General features: G+C 38.2%; 1 protein-coding gene across 7 annotated transcripts in view; it reads left to right on the forward strand.

The window, feature by feature from the left end:
* App (amyloid beta precursor protein) overlaps positions 1 to 21,123 on the forward strand; it is a 239,467-nt gene that overhangs the window by 165,302 nt on the left and 53,042 nt on the right. For all 7 annotated transcript variants that reach the window (XM_074072862.1, XM_074072863.1, XM_074072864.1 and 4 more), the window contains 2 exons: positions 5,386 to 5,460; positions 6,184 to 6,342. In XM_074072862.1, coding sequence (XP_073928963.1) covers positions 5,386 to 5,460; positions 6,184 to 6,342 — 234 coding nt within the window. The remainder of the gene's footprint in view (positions 1 to 5,385; positions 5,461 to 6,183; positions 6,343 to 21,123) is intronic.

A 21,123-nucleotide genomic window follows, 5' to 3' on the forward strand; every position in this document is an offset into this window, starting at 1 on the left:
GTTAAACTATGTCTACAACATTCTCTCTGGTAAAGAAAGGTACTTGGAGGGTGAAATGGTGAATATGTTAGTTTGCTTCACTGTAGTGACCCTTTCCTTATCTGCATGTGTCTCATATGCTGTATACCTTAAATATACACAGTAAAGTTTATTTAAAGAAAAGGAAGGTGCTCAATTTTATTACACTGTGTATATGGAGTATCATTGCCACCCTACTGCAAATTAAAATCTTCTGTAGCAAAAATGACTAATTTTGTATTAAATACTAGATTATTACCACGTTGGACCTACTGTTTCTTATAAAGGGGATTCCTAAAAAATAAAACTGGCCAGCATGGTGGTGCCTGCCTGCATTCCCAGCTTTTCTCAAGGTGGAGGCAGGAGGATCTCATGAGTTCAAGGTCAGCCTGGGCTACATGGCAAGACTGTTTCTCAAAATCAAATAAATAAATTTTTAAATAAAGTTAAAACTAAACAGAACAGTAGTGATCATTTTATTTACTATAGTCCCAAAAGTGATAAAATGGAATAAAGATTCAGGAGAATGGATTCTCTTTATGGCACGAAACAACGTCATTTTGCAATCATGGAGATGATGTTTGAAACCAAGTTTTTCTGTTCCCAGTACAGTTCCCCTTTCATTACACTGACTGCTACTGTTTTTCTTTTAGCAGATTCTTAATTAAACAAATTGAAAAAGAACTTGTGTCTGAAACATGATCAATCTATTTTAATATAACATCAGCTTCAATTTAATCTGTGCTTTTTGCTAAGCAGTGAATTTTTGTATTAGAGTTTGATAATACAGAGAATTTTAGCCCTTTCTCAGATGCATTATTCAGTCAGTTTTTCAACAAATATGTATCCAGCACTTATTATTTGCCAGTTACTTTTCTGGCTCATGATCAGTTAAAAGTAAATGTGGGGAAAAAAGAAAGAAAGAAACCGAAGTGCTTGAGGAAAGATCTCATCGTTTTGGTGTTAGTATTCTGTGGTAAATATCAGAAGATGTGACAAGGTTTTGTCATACCACAAACAATTAAAATTCTTTTGGTAGACATTAGATGTGATTCATGAATAAATCTGCCATGTATTTTCTAAGGTTAAGTTTTTAGAAGACTGTTAATCATGCCTTTTTCTTCTTTGTTTTTTCTGGGTCCTTACTGACTCTAGGGAGACTCCACCTTGGTTAATTCCTAGAGATAGCAAACGTATGGCCTGTAAAGCTTGTCCTCCATGTGTAAACCAACCAACCCAAAGCCCATACCCCAACCACCTGCTTTACCTGATCCATGCTTGGTCACTGACCATCTGCTCGACCTTTAGGATCAATCCCCCATGCCTCAGAACTGCCAGATTTATTCAAACTAGTCAGTCCTAAGCCTGCCTACCCTGCCTTGGACATTCCTTCCTGTGAAATCCACAATAAAACTCTTATTCATGTTCTCTCCTTGCTCCCTCTGCCTGCCGACCAGTTTTGGTGCTTCCCCATTTGGGTCCCTGTGTCCTTATGCGTGCCTGCCTCTTGGGAACTGTGGTACATACTATCTCCTCAGATACCCTGACCTGTGGGCCTCACCCTCCCTTTGTAACAGTATAACCTACATTTTTAAGCACAGAACTAATGATGTGCCCAAAAAAGCACAACACAATTACTGTTTCTTAAAGATGACTAACCACAGTGCTTAATCTACTTTAGAATAATAACACAAAGAGAAAAGGCCCTTATAATCACAATGCTTTTTGGCTCTGGAATAGAATGTACAGTTCTAATTTTGCTCATGATAAAAACCTAAAAGCAACTTACCCAGAAAGCTAGATGGAGTGGAATAGTGAAATTTCACCTGGAACTAATTCCTTTGGGGGAAAAAAAAAAATAGGATTTTTCACTAGGACCATCCTAGGCAGGTATATAATCATTAAGAAATCATGGGAGCACTGCAAGTAGGACTTACTGCCACTGATGTGTCCTACTTTAATTTAAATCCTGTCTTACTTTTTGTTTGTGAAGCTCTCAAGGTTTCTCACTGTCCTCAAAAATCCAATTCTGGCCACATGAATTACACACAGTTTTAAAAGAAGAATAACAAAACAAACACTGTTTGCTCTGCTGGGTGCCACTGCACCCTGGCCCCTGTCTTCCAACCGCTTCTGGCTCTGCTGCTGCCCTGTCTTGTCTGCAGCAGGAGGCTGCTGCTCTGGTTGGTCACTGCCCACCTCATCTGGGGCTCCCTTTGCCCTTGGTCTTGACTTCTTCCAGAAGTGCCCTCCCGCCTCATCCTTGCCTTCCACCTAGTTATTTTGAATTATTTAAAAGGCCATGGATTTTTTTTCCCCAATGTATACAAGGCATTTTTAACCAGTCAAAACTATTTTGAAGTACTGTTAGTTTCAAGTATGATATGCTGCTGAAGTAAGAATGTTATTTTAGCTTATCTATTTTTAGTTCATGTATCTTTTTTTATAGCTTTTCTTTATCTTTTAGTCATCAGAAATCTGAGATAAATTAACAGATGTGATCCTACTGCAGAGAATACCACCTGCTAGATTTCAGCAGTCACAGGAAAGTGAGACTCCTGAGTTAAAATTCATCTTCATAAGCTATGGTGCTGAATTCTCGGGAGTTTTTTTACTTTGAACTTGTCTGCCTCTTAAATCTACTTAGTAGTAGTCATTTTCTCTGCATGAAACAGCCAAGTCTTTGAAGAGCCCTAAATCCAGATGAAATTGATACCTTTATAGACATAGTGGAACATTGCTTTAGAGAAGGATATAGACCAACCATGATGTCGAGATCCTGAGAATTCCAGGTTTAAATATTTGGGGCTTTCCCCCACCCTGATTTTTATTGTGATTTTGTTATTATTTGTTTTCTTACAAGTACAGAAGATTTGAGGGAGAGGGTTGGTATTTTGTTTGTTGATGTTACTAAAGATTGCAACCAGAAACCTATAGGTTTTTCTTGCTATATGTTATGGCTAGCATCTAGCAGATATAAATATGCATCCAGTGGACTTCATATACTTGTGTGAAATAGAACAAAGAAACCTCTTGCAGTTGCTTTCAGTGGGGTGGGGAGGCAATTGAGAGGAAAAGAGGATGGGGGGGTGATCTAACTAATGTACAATATAAGCCTAATTGGATCTGTCACTATGAATCCCCCCTGTATAATAAATATATCCTAATAAAAATTTTTTATAATAAAACAAATATGCATCTGCAAGTATAAAAATGCTTTTATTACTTAACCACCTTTAGTATGTACATAAAATGAAGTTCTCCAAAGTAAAGTTAAGTAGACAGCTTTTCACTAAGTATAAATGAACAGCTCACCTGAAAGATTTTCCGTTTCATAATGGCAGATTGAGCCAATAGGGAACTTGGTTTGTCATCCTTCTTTTTCCATTTGTTGTTTGCATGACCTTGAGCTCTGTTACCCTTGTCCATAAAATGGGATGGCCATGCCTAATCTCACAGTCTACTGTAAGGAATCAATGAAATGAGATAGATTTTGTAATGTACTTAATCCAGGGTCAGCAGTAATATTATCTGTTAACAGTGTACCATAGTGAAAGCCATAGATAAAAAGGAGATGTTCAGCCTTAAGAACATGATGATTTGTAGTAAATGATCCTGGGATTATGGTATAGGTGATTTGTTTTATTGTGGAAGTATAGGATATTGCAAAATTGTTTAAAAAAAAAATCAATGCTTGAGTTCTTTTCCATATTAATACTTACTTTCAATATATTAGCTAAATAATTATTTCATGGATTTTCAACTCAGAGCTCAAAGTCCAGGTTCTAAATGTACAAGGTGAAATGATAAAAATGCAAATGTAATGCAGGAAATCAGTTTTTCACATTCCAATAAGATATTTGGCTTCTCTCTCAAACTAATTTTGAAATTCCTTGCCTGAGGAATTCTTGGTAGAGTTCTGCCACTGTGAATATTCTCAATGCAGGAAACTGAAGTATTTTTACTGCAAGGCTTACCTCAGCCATAAAGCAAAGACTGTCTTCAATATCCCTTGGCCCTTTATTAACACAATAGAAACCCCAAAGTACCTGGGACAGCGTGCTGATTTTCTGTGTGTGCTGGTCTTCGTCACTGCAGTGGGCATTTGTCCCAATTTTGCTGTGAACTTTGAAATTGTTTTGATATGCTGTTCAAGTGCAATAGAATATTCATTCCATCTTACTTTCTCCATAAGTTCACTAAAACAAGGATGTTTTATCTTACACAAAAATGTACAGTCTTGGGTAGTGTACAAAAATTAGATACTCATGGTGAGTAGATGAGACTTTATAAGCCTCTTTTTCTTTGCAATTTTGAAGGACTTCACAAAAATTCCTTAGGGATAAATACCTATAAATAACAAACTCTTATAGCACAAAAATCAAGTTTTCTCATACTTTGGAAGTACACAAAGGATGCAAGTACAGGTCTGGCAATAGACCAGAATTTTGCTTACTTAATCTCTTTCTTCATTTTACCTAGGAACTGCATGCACTGCACTTAAACTCACTTGACAGCTAGTACACTTGAAAAGAAAAAGACAGCCATAGGTGGTGAGAAGCTAGTATTTTCGTTTAACAGCGTGCACAGCTGCAGACAATGTGCATTCATGTAAGTGAGTGAGCGTCTCTCAGGGGAATCCAGATGACCATCAAGGTTGAGAGATGGAAGTGCTGTTCCCAACAAATGAGATTCACCTGGTCACTAAATTAGTGGGTGAGGGGGTTGGGTTTTTGCTACATTCAGAATATTGTATTATGTATTTTCTTAGAATTTCTGCAGGGATTTGGAGTAATCCTAATTCAGAAAGCCTTAATTTTTTATTAGTGCTATAAGAGTGGATTTTAGGGTTTCAGACAACAGTCTTCCTTTTCTTCTCCCATTATCTGCTTCTTTTCTGGCATTGTATTCATGACACCTACACACATCTAAATATTATCTTTGTGTTTTGCCCCATACTAAATATGCATATTTTGAAATGTTTGACTTTCTGGCATGAAAGGTTAAAACCAATGTGTTTAATTTATTAACGGAAGACCTTATTTAGTAAGTATAAGCCTGTTAAGAATAGTCGGTATTTATTCACTTTGTAAAATGGATTTCAGCCATTTTTCAAGGGAAAAAAAAAAGACTAACCTTGTTTCAGAGGGTTACAGTCCTACAATAATTTATGTTCAGTATACTGCTATGATAAATTATATTCTTGTGGAAGGTCAAATATTATCGCATAGGAATGAGTTGTGTGATACACTTTTTAAATGTTCACAGTGACAGAAGTAGAAGAAAAATACAATAATCCATCCATGTAAATCTATATTTGTAGAAAGAACTGATGATTTTCAATTCAAGTGTTTTGTCCTTTTTTAGGTCATGAGAGAATGGGAAGAGGCAGAACGTCAAGCAAAGAACTTGCCCAAAGCTGATAAGAAGGCTGTTATCCAGGTAGAGTCTCAACGCCTTCCGTCCCCAACCACACAGAATGCACCCATTCTGCTTGCTGCTTGCTGAGAGCCTCCAGGTTTATTTACCAGCGTCCGCTGGACCCTCTTGTGATTGTTCTGTTCTATGAACCTGGACTCTTCCCAGCCATTGTCTTGTAATTGAGCTGCCTCAGTCCTGCCTTGCATTTGCTCCCAATCATTCAAGTTATAATTAATTGCCACACAACTCCTATCATCACTTGCAATATGGTTTTCGTAATAATACATCTTTTTGATTGCCCTAGTTCTTTACTACTTTTCCCTCTGGAAAAAAATTAAGTGAAAGTATGAATTTTGGACTGAAACCAGCCTTCAAATTACCTTACAAAAATAGACTTATCATGGTCATTTGCTTAAATAACTACCTTGAGTAAGAAAGGCTATAGCTTTTAAAATAAGTAATGAGAGAGCCTTTCCTCAGTCAAATCAGTCTTCAGGGACTCTATGAAATACTAATTTCTACAGAGAAACAAAATTTGGTTAGTTTGTGAAGAGTGTAGGAAAGGGAGGTAACATAAAATGTGCAGAATTAGTCAATCTATTGGGATGACTGCAGTCTCTGGAATAGTTTGGCGATTGATTTATCACTTGAAGAAAAATGAAATAGGATATTGCTTTTAAAAGACTTCAGTTTGCTGCCCCATCCTTTTGGTCCCGTTCCTGATTGATGTATTTTTGGTGCCAGCATTTCCAGGAGAAAGTGGAATCTCTGGAACAGGAAGCAGCCAACGAGAGACAGCAGCTGGTGGAGACACACATGGCCAGAGTGGAAGCCATGCTCAATGATCGCCGCCGCCTGGCCCTGGAGAACTACATCACTGCTCTGCAGGCTGTGCCTCCAAGAGTAAGTCTCTGCTGAGACTTTGCTTTGACACAGACAGTTGGGGTGGGACACAGGAGGAGAGTGGAGGCCACATAAAAGAAATGAGGAGGAATGCTGCATCTTATTTGTAGGTGTGACTCTGTCCATTCTGTCTTTGAAGGTCATAGGGGCACCAAGGAAGCTGACTTCACAGAACCATCTAAACCTTTGCATTCATACTTCTCCTTAGAACAGTCAGACAGGCTTCGTAGAAACTCAAAGTGCAAGACTTGATTTGATTTAATATTCCCAAGGTGGGCCATGTGTCAGTGACTCACACCTGTAATCCTAGGTACTCAGGAGGTAGAGATCAGGAGGATTGCAGTTCGACACCAGCAGTTCTCGAGACCCTACCTCGGAAAAACCCTTCACAAAAAAGGGCTGGTGGAGTGGCTCAAAGTGTAGGCCCGGAGTTCAAGCCCCAGTACTGCAAAAAAAAAAAAAAAAAAAAAAAAAAATATATATATATATATATATATATATATATATATATATATATCCCAAGGTAGCTGGCTGAGTGACTTAAGTGATAGAGCATCTGCCTAGCAAGTTGAGGACCTGCATTCAAACCCCAGTACCACCACTGCCACCAAAAAAAAGAAAAGATAGACAGATAGATATCAATTAAATACTTGCACATAATATTACTGAGGTGGTAACAACTGATGATGTAATCGAAATCTGCAACACAAAAACCAGAAGGGTGTCTTAGTCTATTCAGGCTGCTACAGTGGAATACTATGGAGTGGGTAGCTTATGTCACAGTTCGAGGCTGAGAAGTCAAGATCAACTTACCAGCAGATTTGATGTCTACAAAAGACCTGCTTCCTAGATTCAAAGACATTTTATTCATAGGCTATTCACTGGCTTCACATGGTGGAAAGGGCACAGGAGCTCTCGTGGGGCCTAATCTCGTTCCTAGGGCCCAGCCCTTGTGACCTAATCTTGTTCACACACTTCATCTCCTCATGCCATCACGCTGAACAATAAGTTTCAACATATGAATTTGATGGGGGACACATTCAGACTGTATAGCAAAGGATTTTAAAAGTAATTTCAGCCCCTTCACTGTAAACATGATGCAAGTAAGATTCAGAATAGTTGAGCCTTGGTTGAGTTGTAGTAATTTCCAGTGTATAGGAACTAGAACTTGAATTTCTGGCTCAGCACCTTGGCCACATTCCCTAGAGGGAACTCAAATCAGGCATGATGATGTCAGTGGTGAGGTGACTGATTTGTGGTTTGCCCTTTAATTGGGAAAGCCATGTACATTTAATGAGGTAATGGTATGGTTAAATCTATCATCTTGATATTTGTTTTATTCAGCCCGTTCTCTTTTCCTCTTTTTGTTGGAAAAATTGAATTTTTATGATTCTATTCTCTTGTTGGCTTATAAATTATAAATATTGTTATTTCAGCAACTATATTAGAGTTCATAGGAAGCATTTTTAACTTCTCAAAGTTTTACCAGTTCAAGTGATAGCATACCACTTCACAGATACTGTTGCGAACTTTGCAATAAAGTACAGTTCCGGGACCTGCTTAGATAACCAAAGTCCACGGACACTCAAGTCCCTCATATAATATGGCAGGGTATTTGCATATAAACTATGCATATAACTAATGCAATGCAAATACTATGTAAGTAATTATAACACTGTATTTTTAGGAAATAATGACAAGAACAGAATGTGTGTACATGTTCAGTACAGACACAGTTTTTCTTTTCAAATATTTTCAATCCAAGGTTGATTAAATTCGCATATGGAAAATCTAGAACACAGGGCCGGCTTCTATTTCCTCTCTCTTTTTGAGCTGCTATTGTTATACTTTTTCCCATAGTACATTGTTGTTATTTTTCTTATCATGTTTCCCTGTGTAGTTATCATTTTTGGTCTTCTTAATTCCTTGTACAAATCTACCAGGTGTCATTGTCCTTCTGTCCAAAGGACTTCCTTTAAAATGATTTGCAATACATGTAGGTTGGAGGTGGAATTCATTTGCCTTGGAGTACATGCAGGTTAGAGATGGATTTTTTTGCTTGGAGTATGTGTAGGTTGGTAATGAATTTTTAAATTATTATTATAAATTTTTATTAGGATATATTCACCATACAAAGGGATTCGAAATGACGATTATAGTTAGACTTATATTGTACGTTATTTACATTGCCCCCATCGTCTCTTCCCCTCAGCCCCCTCCACACCCCACTTAAAGCAATTGCAAGAGGTTATTTAGTTCTGTTTCATAAAGGTATATAAAGTCCATCAACCATATACCATTACCTTAATCTCCTTCCTTCACTTTCCCCCCTCCCACTAGTACCCTCCCGCACACACACTGTGCCTATTTTACAGTCCTGGTTTTCGTTATTAATATTTAAGTTGGTGTCTCAATGTGTGCCCACTGTGGGTGTGCTTTACTTTGGTATTTGTCTTAAATGCCTCAACTTCGCCTTTAGTTTTGAAAGATATTTTTGCTGGGACTTGAGCACTACAAATCCCCCCATAGAATGAATATTTCCTGATAAAAAAATTATTTAAAAAAAGATATTTTTGCTGGCTATAGAACTCTTAAATTTTTTTTCCTTCTATTTTAAAGATGATGCTTATTGTTGTTTCCAATAAGAAAGCTGATAATTATTTTCTCTGTAAATAAGATAACTTTTTTAATCAGATTGCTTTTAAGATTTTCTCTTTCTCACTAATTTTGAGCAATTTAATTATGATATGCCATGGATTAGTTCCATCTGCCCTTAATTACATCTGGTCAAATCTCATCGTCACACATACTTTAGTTTTTATATCTAGAAACTCAATCTTGCCTCCTCCACCCAAGATATTCTGTATCTTAACTTTTGAACTTCTGTAGCACAATTACAAAAACATTTGAATATCTTCATTTGCTAATTCTAACATCTTTATCAACCTTTGCTCAATCCTGATTGATTTTCTTCATTATGTATATTTTCTTGTGAGTGCTGGGTACTTACATATACCTTAAATATTCTCAAGCTTTGTTCTGAAATGTAGTTAAGTTACCTGGAAAAATAGTTAGATCCTCGTGGGTTTCCCTTTTTTAGATTGATTAAGTAGGATTGGAGCATGTTTCTGCCTTATAGTTAAGTTACTCCCCATTAGTAAGGTAAAATCCTTCAGACTAATCTGCCATAAATGCTGAGTTTTTCCCATCTGGAACTGGTAGGAACAGATACTACTCCAATCCCTGTGTGAACTCTTGGCACCATTACCTATAATCTTCCAGGGCAGTTTTTTCCCCCTGGCCTTGGCTTCTTTCACATGCATGTGCTGATTGTTACTCAGCTACAATCTGAAGGAACACCTTGTCCAAATCTCTGGGTTCTCTTTCAGAATATTGGCCCACCAATATTCTGTCTTATGAATTCTAGCCAATTGGATCTCTCCAGACTCTTCAAGTCCAAGGGTCCTCAGGCTGGAGGGGAGGGGTTACCAACTGGATTGCCCATGTTGGTCTATATCCTGGAAACTGGAGGCAGTAGGCTTGCATAATCATTGAGGGGGCCCTCCCCTCATTTATTTCCCCCTTCTCTGGCCTCCCTGTGCTTCACTTGAGATCAAATACCTTGCAGAAACTGTTTCTTATATTTAGTCTGTGTTAGTTGTTTCATGCAGGAGGGTAAATCTGGTTCCTCTTAACTGATCTTGGCTAGAAGTGGAAGTCTATACATTAAGTAACTAAACCAAAAGCCACCCACTTACACTAATTTTCCTCACTACTTTGATGTTTCTTTCTCTGTAAAGCTATAATGCAGAAAGCTGTGAGGAGCTGTAGGAGAGCTCCTGGCATTCCTCCAGATAGCAAGATGTTTTGACCCTGTTGTACAAATGACATCACTGTGATCTTGGGAGATGGAGTGGCAGGCTCAGGATGACACTGCTAGTAAGGGACAGGGTGGGGCTGTGTGTCACATTTGCCCACTACATTGCCTTCTCACTAGACCATGCTTCCTTTCTGAACAAAGAGCTTTTGAATCTGAATATCCACATTAGCATTCTCATTTTCTATGAGCAAAAAAAAAAAATATCTTTGTCTTCCCCAGGCACTACTCAGTAAAATTCTGTTGTGTCTCTTTGTAAATAAAAAGTTCCTTGATTCTTCTCTCCAGAGAATATGCTTTTGGGGGAGGAATCGTGGGGATCCCTTTGCAGAGAAGAACGGTGTGGTGGGCATTGAGACCAGAGCCTTCACGGGAGACAATGTGAAGTGATCCAGCAAAATCCAGTCTCTGAAACGATCTTTGCTCAATAGTCATTGATAGGAATAAAAGTAAGATGAGAACTGAATAGGATCCTTAGCAAATGCACATTTAAAATCTCTCTCTGAGTCTCATTAATAATCACAGGAAAGGCAGTGGCAAGAAGAATGTTTATCAGAGATTCATGTTTCATCAAAGGGCAAGATTTTGGATTGCTCAGAGTGTCATGGGCCTGAAATTCATATCATAGGAACTAGACATCATGTCTATTTGAAATAAAAATTTTAAATTGCATTAGGAAGAACAGTTTCACTGTTGAAAAAAATCAAATTACTATTGATTGATCCAAGGATTCCTATTAATGTCTTACCTCAGAATTGTGTAAATCTCTCCTTTATAAAATATCCTGAAATCTTGAGCATCACCTGCCATTTTTGTTAAGCTACCATCTTTGTCTGTTTATTAAATTTTAACACATGGCTTAGAATTACATATCATTCTGCACTTTGGAAAGTTAAGAAAATTCTAAATCTCTTCTTGAGCACTTTTTTACATTGCTCCTGGAAGACATCAATCAGGAGGCTCCTGGTGATTAACTGAAGGAAGTTTGCATCTTGTAATTTGATCCATAAAGAAAGATTTTGCAGATATCCTTTATAATAAGCATAGTGCCTGGAAAATAAAAACTCTCAGTAAATGTGATTGAATATATTAGTGACAGTGAGTTTGTTCTATAGCATCTATATATGTTATCATTTTACTTATACCTAACCCCTTACCCTAACCAAATTCTCTCATGTATTTTTAGACTTTGCACACATGAGTTGCTGAAACAATATGGACCGTATGCAGTCATTTCAAAGCTCAGGTTTAAGCTGTACTTTTATTTATCTCTCCCATATCCCTCTCTTTTTCTGTTTCCTTTTTGAGAAGGGTCTTGCTAGGTTGCCCAGGTTGCCTGCAACTTTCCCATGCTGCCCTCAAATTTACAATCCTCCTTCCTCAGCCTCTGGAGTATTGGGATTATAGGGATGTGCCACCACACCTGGCTGTATTTTTAAATTCAAACTTGGAAGTGTTCTGAGGCAATGTTTTTGTGCAGTTTGAATTACTACTTTGACTTTGAATTTCATTTTGTAAGTCCCTTTGTCTTTGTGTTCTTTCTTGTTACAAATTTACTTTTTAATTAATTGTGTACCTATAGGCTACACTGAATGACCAATCTAAAAGTACATTCTTCATCTCATATTTAGAATCATATTCATATTTCAAATATTACGATAACTAAAATTCTAATTTTGGTTAGAAAAGAGAAAGAAAAATAGAACTCCCCTGTACCTTTCTCCTGATGATAAATCTTACTCTGATAGAGTCTAGACCAGCTCATGAGCTCTATTACAGTCCTAAAAGTCTCCTTGGAAAATCAAAGATTGATTATTTCTTCCCCTAAAACTGTTAAATTCTTGTCCCAAGTTGCATCACACCTGGCTAACCCCCATCACCTTTTGGGAGGCCTCTAAGATACTAAATCATCATCACTATTAACCAGCTCTCTGTGGTCTTGCTCTTCCTGTCTCTGCCCTTGCCAGGGCTCTTAACAAAGCTACTCCCAGCTTCATGAAATAGGAGGTAAATACTATCTGAGCCTTCCCACCTATAAGTGTCAGGGTCCTCTTCTTCTTCATGAGTGAAGAGATGACAGTACTTCCTGACTGTTTAACATACTCTCGTCTAAAGAGAGAGTGAAATCCTGTAAAGTTAAATCAAAGGCTGGATAAGATGTTTTAAAATAAGTTTTCTGTTGTAGGCGTTGGCCTGGAAAAACTTAGCACCCCTAATTAGTAAGATTTGAAATATTTTTAAAATGAGAGTAAAATAATCAAACCTTCCTTTGTAATTCTGAGATAATTTTTGGTATTTTTATATTCTTCATCTAAATCTTCCTTTAGGCAGCATCATAATTATTATCCTGACTTTACCTAACTGGAAGTGAAACTTGGGAGCCACTCACATGTATCTGTGTGCCATTCTTATGTTCTCATTTTTCCAGTCCCATGATTGAAGCCACTAAAAGGTATTTCGTGCTTGAATCTGCTGCTTCATACTTCACTCACATTATTTAATTGAGCGAAATAATGTCTCAGTTTCTATAGCACCAGCTCCCTATCCTTTGTCGCTTCTGAATAGTTCAACCAAATGTGAACTCTTCCTAAGATTCCTGAGAACGTCTCCATAGATTCTTCAGTAGAACACTATTATGAGATTCTTGGGGATGGAGAGTAGTTTTGTCACCAAGTTGGGACTTTTCTTGAGAGATAAATACTATGTTTAAAGGCTTCTACTAGCAAGTTTTGAATATTGAATATAGCCAAAGTTTTGTCATGCTAATCAGAATGTACTGAAAAATGTAGACTGTTAGATTAAGAATAATTTTTAGAAATGTAATAACTACTGTATACCTTATGTACTTGCTATTTGCTCATTCACCATTTGTTTATTTTTAGTTGTTTTTTATAAATTAATGAGTACACAGGGACTTACTAACTTCAGAGCTTTTGTTTTTCTTTTTTTGTTTGGTGGTGGCCCTGTGGTTTGAACTCAGGGCCTTGCACTTGCTAGGCGGGTGCTGTACTGCTTGAGCCATGCTTCTAGACCTTGAGAGCTTTTAAGCACAAACCCAGTAACAAATAGTGGGTGGAAAGAAAAACGGGAGAATTAACATTTATTGAACCAAATCCTATTTCAGTAAAGCCTCTCAGTACGACCTCCTCACTTTCTTTGGATGTTTTCCAAAGTCAACATACAGAACTTGCTTAAGACCCATGGGAAAACTCATGTTTTCTGTTTTTAATTAGGTCAAATAGAAATTTAGGAAAGGAAGTATGTTGGCAAGCGTGAAAGCTATTCCGTGTCTCTGAGACCAATTCATCCCCCAGATTCCCTCCACAAAGGCACTGCCTTGGAAGTGGAAATAGGTTTTTATTGAATGCTGTCAAAACTTATAGCTCTGTAAGGACACTTTACTTCCTTGCAGCAAGTGTACATGTTTATATGTTAATATCTGTCCTTCTGTCATTCTTGAAAATGAAAACCTGTTGTGAAAATACAAATATTTAGGTTTTTGAGACAAATGTATAGCACATTGGCGATGCCTGGCATCTTGATCTCTGCTCTAGGGAACAGATGGGCAGCAAGAGATCCTCCTCCTACACACACACACAAACACGTACATATAGTATACACATATACATACATGAACACATATCCACACATACACACACATATATACACATGTACACACTTTCACATCAGTTTCAAGGGGTTCATTTTGTGAAACTTAACCATGCATCCCAATTTAAAAATCCTAGATTATATTTGGATTTTGAGAACCTTTACCTTGAGTTTCCTTATATAAATGCTTTTAAATAAACAAAAACCCACGGAATCTCCAATATGTCAAACACTGTAGGTGGAGAAGGAGGGGAAGATGCCATTAAAAGAAATATAGCCAGGCGCCAGCTGCTCACACCTCTTAATCCTAGCTACTTGGCAGACTGAGATAAGGTGGATCTGCAGTTCAGTTCAAGTCCAGCCTGGGCAAATACTTCACAAGATCCCATCTCCAAAATAGCCAAAGCAAAATGGACTGGAGTGGTGGCTCAAGCGGTAGAGCAACCTGCTTTGCAAGAGCAAGGGAGGGAGGAGAGAAAGAGAGAGAGAGAGAGAAAGAACGAAGAAGAGAAAGAGGGAGGGAGGGGGAAGGAAGGAGGGAGGGAGGGGGAAGAAGGAGGGAGGGAGGGGGAAGGAAGGAGGGAGGATAGATTGTCCTTGAATGTTACCCACCCAGTTAGAGGATGGAGGAAGCAAGAACACCAGTGTTCAAGTGTGAATATGCAAAATTAAAGCAGACTGTTGTAAATCTCCCTGAAAAAGTCAAGAATATGTCACAGTTGGCATTTTTTGGACGAAGAGACCATCTGACAAATCTTTGAGAGGGTCTGTGTTACTTTCAAACATCTTTTGTTTACGAGTTCTGCAGCTCTGTGGGCGTTTGCCTTCTGTGCTGCATTAATAAGTCTGCTCCTCCCTAAGAGCTTCAGCATGTTTCAGTATTCTTGTTTTTGTTTTTGAGGTTTTTTTTTTTTTTTTTTTTTTTTTGCCAGACTGGGGTTGAGGTCAGGGCCTCACACTTGCCAGGCAGGTGCTCTACCACTTGAACCATGCCCCTATCCCTTTTTGCATTAGTTATTTTTCAGAGAGGGTCTCATGTTTTTGCTTGAGGCCAGCCTAGAACCACAGTCTTCCTCCCTTTACCTCTTAGCTGAGATTATAGATGTGTGCCACCACACCCAAGCTTGTTAATTGGAGTCTTACTAACTTTTTTGCCTCAAACTTAAATACTTTGATCTCTACTTCCTGAGTACCTGAGATTACAGGTATATACCACCATCCCCAGCCCTGTGTTTCTCTGTTTGACTAAACAAGACTTGAAGACATATAAGTCTAAATAATATCTTGTTCTGTGTCCTAAGTCAGACGATTTTATCTCTGTCTCCACTGTATCTGAAGTTTATCTAAAAGCAAAAACCATGGGGTTGGGTCAGGTGCTTAATTTCAGTTCTGTATGTTGTCTTTACTGTTGATTGTTGTTTTTGTAACCAAAATTAATTATTCCTAAAAACTAGCAAAATACTTAGAAAAAAATTATGAAACCTAGCTGGGTGCAGTGGCTCAAGCCTGTAATCCTAACTACTTGGGAGGTGGAGATCAGGAGCATGGTGATTCAAGGCCATTCCAGGCAAAAAGTTAGTGAGATCCCATCTCAGACAATCTCTGGGCATGGTGGTGATTGCCTGTCATCACAGCTATGTGTGGGGGGCCTAAGAAGGAGGGCAGCGGTCCAGGCTGGCCCAGGCATAAAAGCAAGACAATTCAAAAAATAACTAAAGTAAAAAGGTTTGCCAGCATGGTTGAAGTGGTAGAGCACCTGCCTAAGTAAACACAGGCCCTGAGTTCAAACCCCAATACTGCCAGAAAATAAAGCTAAAATTTATGAAACCTACCAGATTTGACAAAAAGTCACTAATTTGTGAGTGAGGATACAACCACTCTTACTTTCTACCCTTTGTAGTATTATATGGACACCTGAATATAATTGCCATCCTTATAACCTGTAACTTGGAACAAGGGGTTAGTAAACGGATTCTTCCTCCTCCATCTGCAAATGGGGGTTCATTTTCTACTGTTTTTGCAATTAATATTTTCCAGCTTTTTTTGGACATAATTAGCAAAAACAGAAGGATTAATTAAAAGTTGGGACAAGACTGAAGAGGAAGAGAGGTCTTCCTCCCTAAGAGGAAAGAGATGGCTAGGGTAGAATACATGGAGGTTTTGGTGACTGTGCCTGTTGGAAAGTGACCTGTGTTCATCTGGGTGAAGGAAGGAATGAATGGGAGATGACCTGTTTTCCTGGCTGCTATTGAGTTCTGTGATTGCAAGGCCCAAGCCAAAGAAATAGCAGGAGGGGCGTTAAGGTAAATCCTTGGTCATGTGTGGGATTTGCTCTGGCACTGTGATCTAGGTGATGAAGGCTGGTTATCCAGTGTCTTTCCATCTAATGCATCATTACTATCAAAACTCAGAATCACTGAGCAGGCCAAGGCGCAAGAATCTACTCCCATTTTCTTAGTTGCTTTGTCAAGAATTCTGTGTTCAACCTGGCATAGAATTGCTGTTTGCCTCCTGATACTCCTTGTAAACTACAAAAATCATTTATGTCCTTTTCTGAATAGAAGAGGGTGGGTAAATTTTGCAGTGGGCCTTAAAAATTCAGTCAACTCTGCTTTGAAGACCAAAAAGGTTGCTCTCCAAAGGTTCTAATGAAAGCTTCCCCCATTAGTTTTGTTCTGTTTTGATTTGGTTTGGGTTGGGTTTTTTGTTTTGTTTTGATTTTGGTTTGGGTTTTGGTTTTTTCCCCAGATTTTTCTTGAAATAGCAAGAATGCATTTGAAAGTTTGAAAGCCAAAATGGCAAAACAAACTCACCTGATACCATCTCAAGCACAGAGATGCTTCGCTTTCTTAAGTGAGTCTTTAAACCTGCACACGCAGATTTTGTACATTTTACATTACATATTTAAGATTTCTTGTAAGGCAAGGTGTAAAACTGAAAATAATGGCCTGAACCTATTCTTGAAAACAGGAGGAAATTGCTTTTTTCTTGGTAGGCAATTAACTTCCATAGTCACAATTTTGGAAACCACGAGGGTACAATTTAGCACTCCAGGAGAGGGTTTTCTGGATCTGGCCCAGGTGCCCTGGACAGGTGAGGGTATTTTCCCTAGAGTGAGTCATTCACTTCCTTCTCGGCAGGATTATGGCCAGGGTTTTCAGAAGCTCTTGACAGTTCACTCATCCCCATCAGGAGATGGTTTAAGGCACAAGTGTCTATTGTAAGATGCCAGATTGCTAGATCAAACATAAAGCTACAGAGTGAGACGATAGAGCCACGTAGTCACGTTTTAATGTGCTTCCCATGCGAACTGGGCGATAGCAGACTACGTATTCAGAAGCAGCTGGCGCTGTTCACCACCAGTCCTGTTCATCATCACTCAGTCAGATGTATGTCGTTCATGCCAAGTCCAGGAAGTCCAAATTGAGAAACTGTAAAAGAGCCAAGTGGAAAAAGCAGCCCATCTGAGAAGTCGGGAGTTTAATGGAGGAAAAAAGTGAACTTCTGTAGAGAAAGTCCATGACATTTCCTTCAAAATTTTCTCAGCCTGATACCAAAACATGAGATTGTTGACAATAAATGATTATCTTTGGGAATTGGTGAAATGAACCTTTGGTTGAGAGTAGTTTGGATGTGCTACAACCCCTTTAAGTATTTTCTGGAAGGAGTTCCCAGTTACAGACGCCTTCCTAAAGGCCCCTGGCACACTGGATAACTAGATAGATCCAAAGTCAGTGGATTTGTAATTTCGGTATATTCTATGAAAAATAGAAATGCTGCCTTTCTAATCTGAGCAATTCTTATTTTCACAATTAAAACACTAGAAAGGATATTCTGCACTCTCGGAACTCTTTTGAAATTATATTCAGCTCTAGCTCATTCATTAACTTAACTAACAAACATTTTTTAGAAGTCGAATAGTTCCAGGAGCTGTTTCAGAAGGCAGAAATATGTTATACTCTTATTCCCAAAAAGGAAAATGGTTCATGTTTCAAAATGTAACTCTTCTGTTTTCAGGTTAATTCTTTTCCTCTTCGTCTTCATTATTAATCCATTTTAGTAATGCCTGGTCTTCATCCTTTAAAAACATTTTAAATGGTTTTTTAAAATGCAGTGCGGTTCCATGGTGAATTCAGTACAGATTGAAAAGTGTCACATCATTTGCAGACAGATAGGATGTAACTACAGGATAAACACTCTTTCAGAAACAGTAAGGACAATAGAAAGGACTGGATATAATTCTCCTGGGGCAGATCAGTTTTCTCTTCTTCACAATAAATTTTAGATTAGCTGTCCAGTACCAGTATAACATCATAGTATTAATAGGCAGAGCATCTTAGCTGTGAAGTAAGAAAGAATTTGCCAAAAATAAAATATGTATTGCTAGTTATAATAAATAACCCAAATTTAAATATGAGTGATAGGGCTGTACTCACATTTATAGTACAGTTACTTTAAGAAGATTTATTCCCATATTCTATAGAGAAACTAAGTATTTCTGTAGATACCAGCTATTTTTTTCTACCATTCCTATATGAGTACATCTGCTTTGTAAATAAAATTTAGAAAATTCATCCTTGTCACAGCATAATAAAATAAAGCTCCCTGGGCAATCAGGGTTCCCTGTTGTCCCATACATTCTGAAATATATGGTGTGCCTCTAGACTTAAGTAGTTGTAAGCCTTAGGGAATTCTTTGTTGTGGATAAAAGCTGTGAGGATGGTTTGGTTTATTTTGGTTTTGGTTTTTGAGGCAGTATCTCACTGTATAGCGCAGGCTGGCTTCAACTCTCCTGATCAATCCTTCTGCCCAGTTTAAGTGCTGAGATTATAGGCACTCACCACTCTGCCCAGCCAATTCCTTCTCTTTTTTTTTAATACAATACGTATTAATAATATACCATAAGCAGAGTTCTTTTTTTAACCTAAAGTAAATGAAAATATAAAAGAACAAATAAATGTTGTCCATTTTTCTTTCTTAGTGGAAAACAGTGTTCACTTCTAGAAGATAAGAGTAAATTCAGCACTAGAATTCATGACTATCACAAAAGCCCAATTTATAACTAATACCTTGAATCATTTTCCTGTAATCTGCTAATCAGATTGACAGAGGACAGTGCTGTCTTGCTAGGTCCCCTCTCCACTACTGATCATTAGCTAATGAATAGCCAAGTGCCAAAACCTGAGGACAGTAAATGAGAGCCCAAACAAGCTAAACTTGAAACTTATGTACAGTTGAAAAGAACTGGTATTAGTGGATTCCAGACCATTTGATTTGATTTGATTTGATTTATCTGCTTACTCTTCAACAGAGGAGTTAATCCCCCCTTTTTTAATTATTTCTAGAAATGTATTTACAAGGTCCAAGCAGCCAAGCAGAAGCTTGCAATTGACTTATTGAGGGATATACTAAAGACCATGTCCCCTTGCTTTGCTGCCTATCATGCAGGCATTAGGAAGGAAACACATTTCTGTAGTTGCACACACAGCTGTCTGGGTTCCCAGGTAAAGGCAGAGCTTCTTCTGGCTCCAAGGCTCATTATCCATGCTGGAGCCCAGGCCCCAGGGGTCCTCACAGCCTGGTATGCCACTGCTTCATTAGCAAGCTCTGGGGATTTTCAGGGGAAATCAGGAATGGATTTTTGAAGCATATAAAGACATGGCAGTATTCAGCCAAAAGCAATTGAAAATGTATGAACACATTCCCTTTAACTCTCCATCTTAATAGAAGATAAGGGAAAATTCAGCACTAGAATCCACGACTATCACAAAAACCCAATTTGTAACTAATACCTTGAATCATTTTCTTGTAATCTGCTAATCAGATTGACAGAGGACAGTGCTGTCTTGCTAGGTCCCCTCTCCACTACTGATCATTATCTAAAGAATAGCCAAGTGCCAAAACCTGAGGACAGTGAATGAGAGACCAAATGAGCTAAACTTGAAACTTCTGCACAGTTAAAAAGAACTGATACTAGTGGATTCCAAAGAATAGTACTGTGTCTCCTTATCTAGGGTCTCCTTTTTCCGTGATTTCAGTTACCTGCATCAGTCGTGGTCTGAAAATATTAAATGGAAAATTCTAGAAATAAGCTACTCATAAGTTTTAAATAATTTTGTATACTATATTGCTGTGGTTTTATTTTATTATTAGCTATTATTAACCTTTTAGTGCAACTAATAGATGAACTTTATCATAGATATGTATGTATACAAAAAAACATAGTCTGTATGGGGTCCATAGTATTTGAGGATTCAGGGATTCACTGGGGGGGTTTGAAATGTGCCTCCCTCCCCATTAGGGGGAGTGTATTATCTGGGCTTATAAGAACTAGAAAGCCAGGTGAAGACTCATAGAACACACTCTTCTCATCATTTACTTACCTCTTTGTCAAGTTTATCATTTACTTTGTAGAACTGTTGTTCCCTTGGTCCATATTAGATTCTCCTTGAAAAGTAGGGTGACAGCAGTCATCAGGAGAAGGTGCTCTGGAGGCAGACAGCAGGGTTGGACTATTCTTGCCCTAACACTGACCAGCTGTGTCACCATGGACCAACATGTAGCCTGTATACCCTTGGCCTCCTTGGTCCTCATGTCTCATCTATAAGATGGAAGTACCCCTCCTTCTGCCATAGGACTAGGGTAGAGATTTAATGAGTTACTGCATGTAAAGCACATCAAATACTATGTCCTTCACAGAAAACCATCAAATGCTGAGCTATTGTTGCTTAGAGGAAAGAGGGGGTGAGGGGGAGGTAGAAGGTGAGGACTGAATAGAAGACATTGAGTGCCTGCCATGGATTAAGCTTTACATTAGGCAATTAACACAGAACACATTTCAGTCCTCTCTCTCTCTCTCTCTCTCTCTCTCTCTCTCTCTCTGAAAGATTCTGATGTCTGAGTTGCACAAGTGGAAAATTAAAGTTTTCATGTTTATTTTTAAATCAATGTCAACATTGATATTTAGCAAGTAGGAATGTGTGCTGTTGGTGGTGATAGTGGAAGACAAGGGGTGGGGCAGGGGGGAGGGGAAACAAATGTTAGTTATCAGCAATGATTTCTCCAGTTCTCTAAATTGAGATTTAGTATAATGTAGTAATGTCAAGGTCAGCCTGGCTAGGGCCATAACATCTAGTACACTCACTTACTGTCCACATCCTTTTAGGACAAAATGCCTTAATAGAAACATTCATAAGTAGCTAACTGGGAGGAAAAGTTATGATGAAAAGCAATTCTTACATTTTTTATTGGAGTGATTTTTTTTTCTTATTTGAACTCATAAAAGAAAAAAAATC

Source organism: Castor canadensis, chromosome 5 (genome assembly GCF_047511655.1).
Source record: "Castor canadensis chromosome 5, mCasCan1.hap1v2, whole genome shotgun sequence".
Lineage (NCBI taxonomy): Eukaryota > Metazoa > Chordata > Mammalia > Rodentia > Castoridae > Castor > Castor canadensis.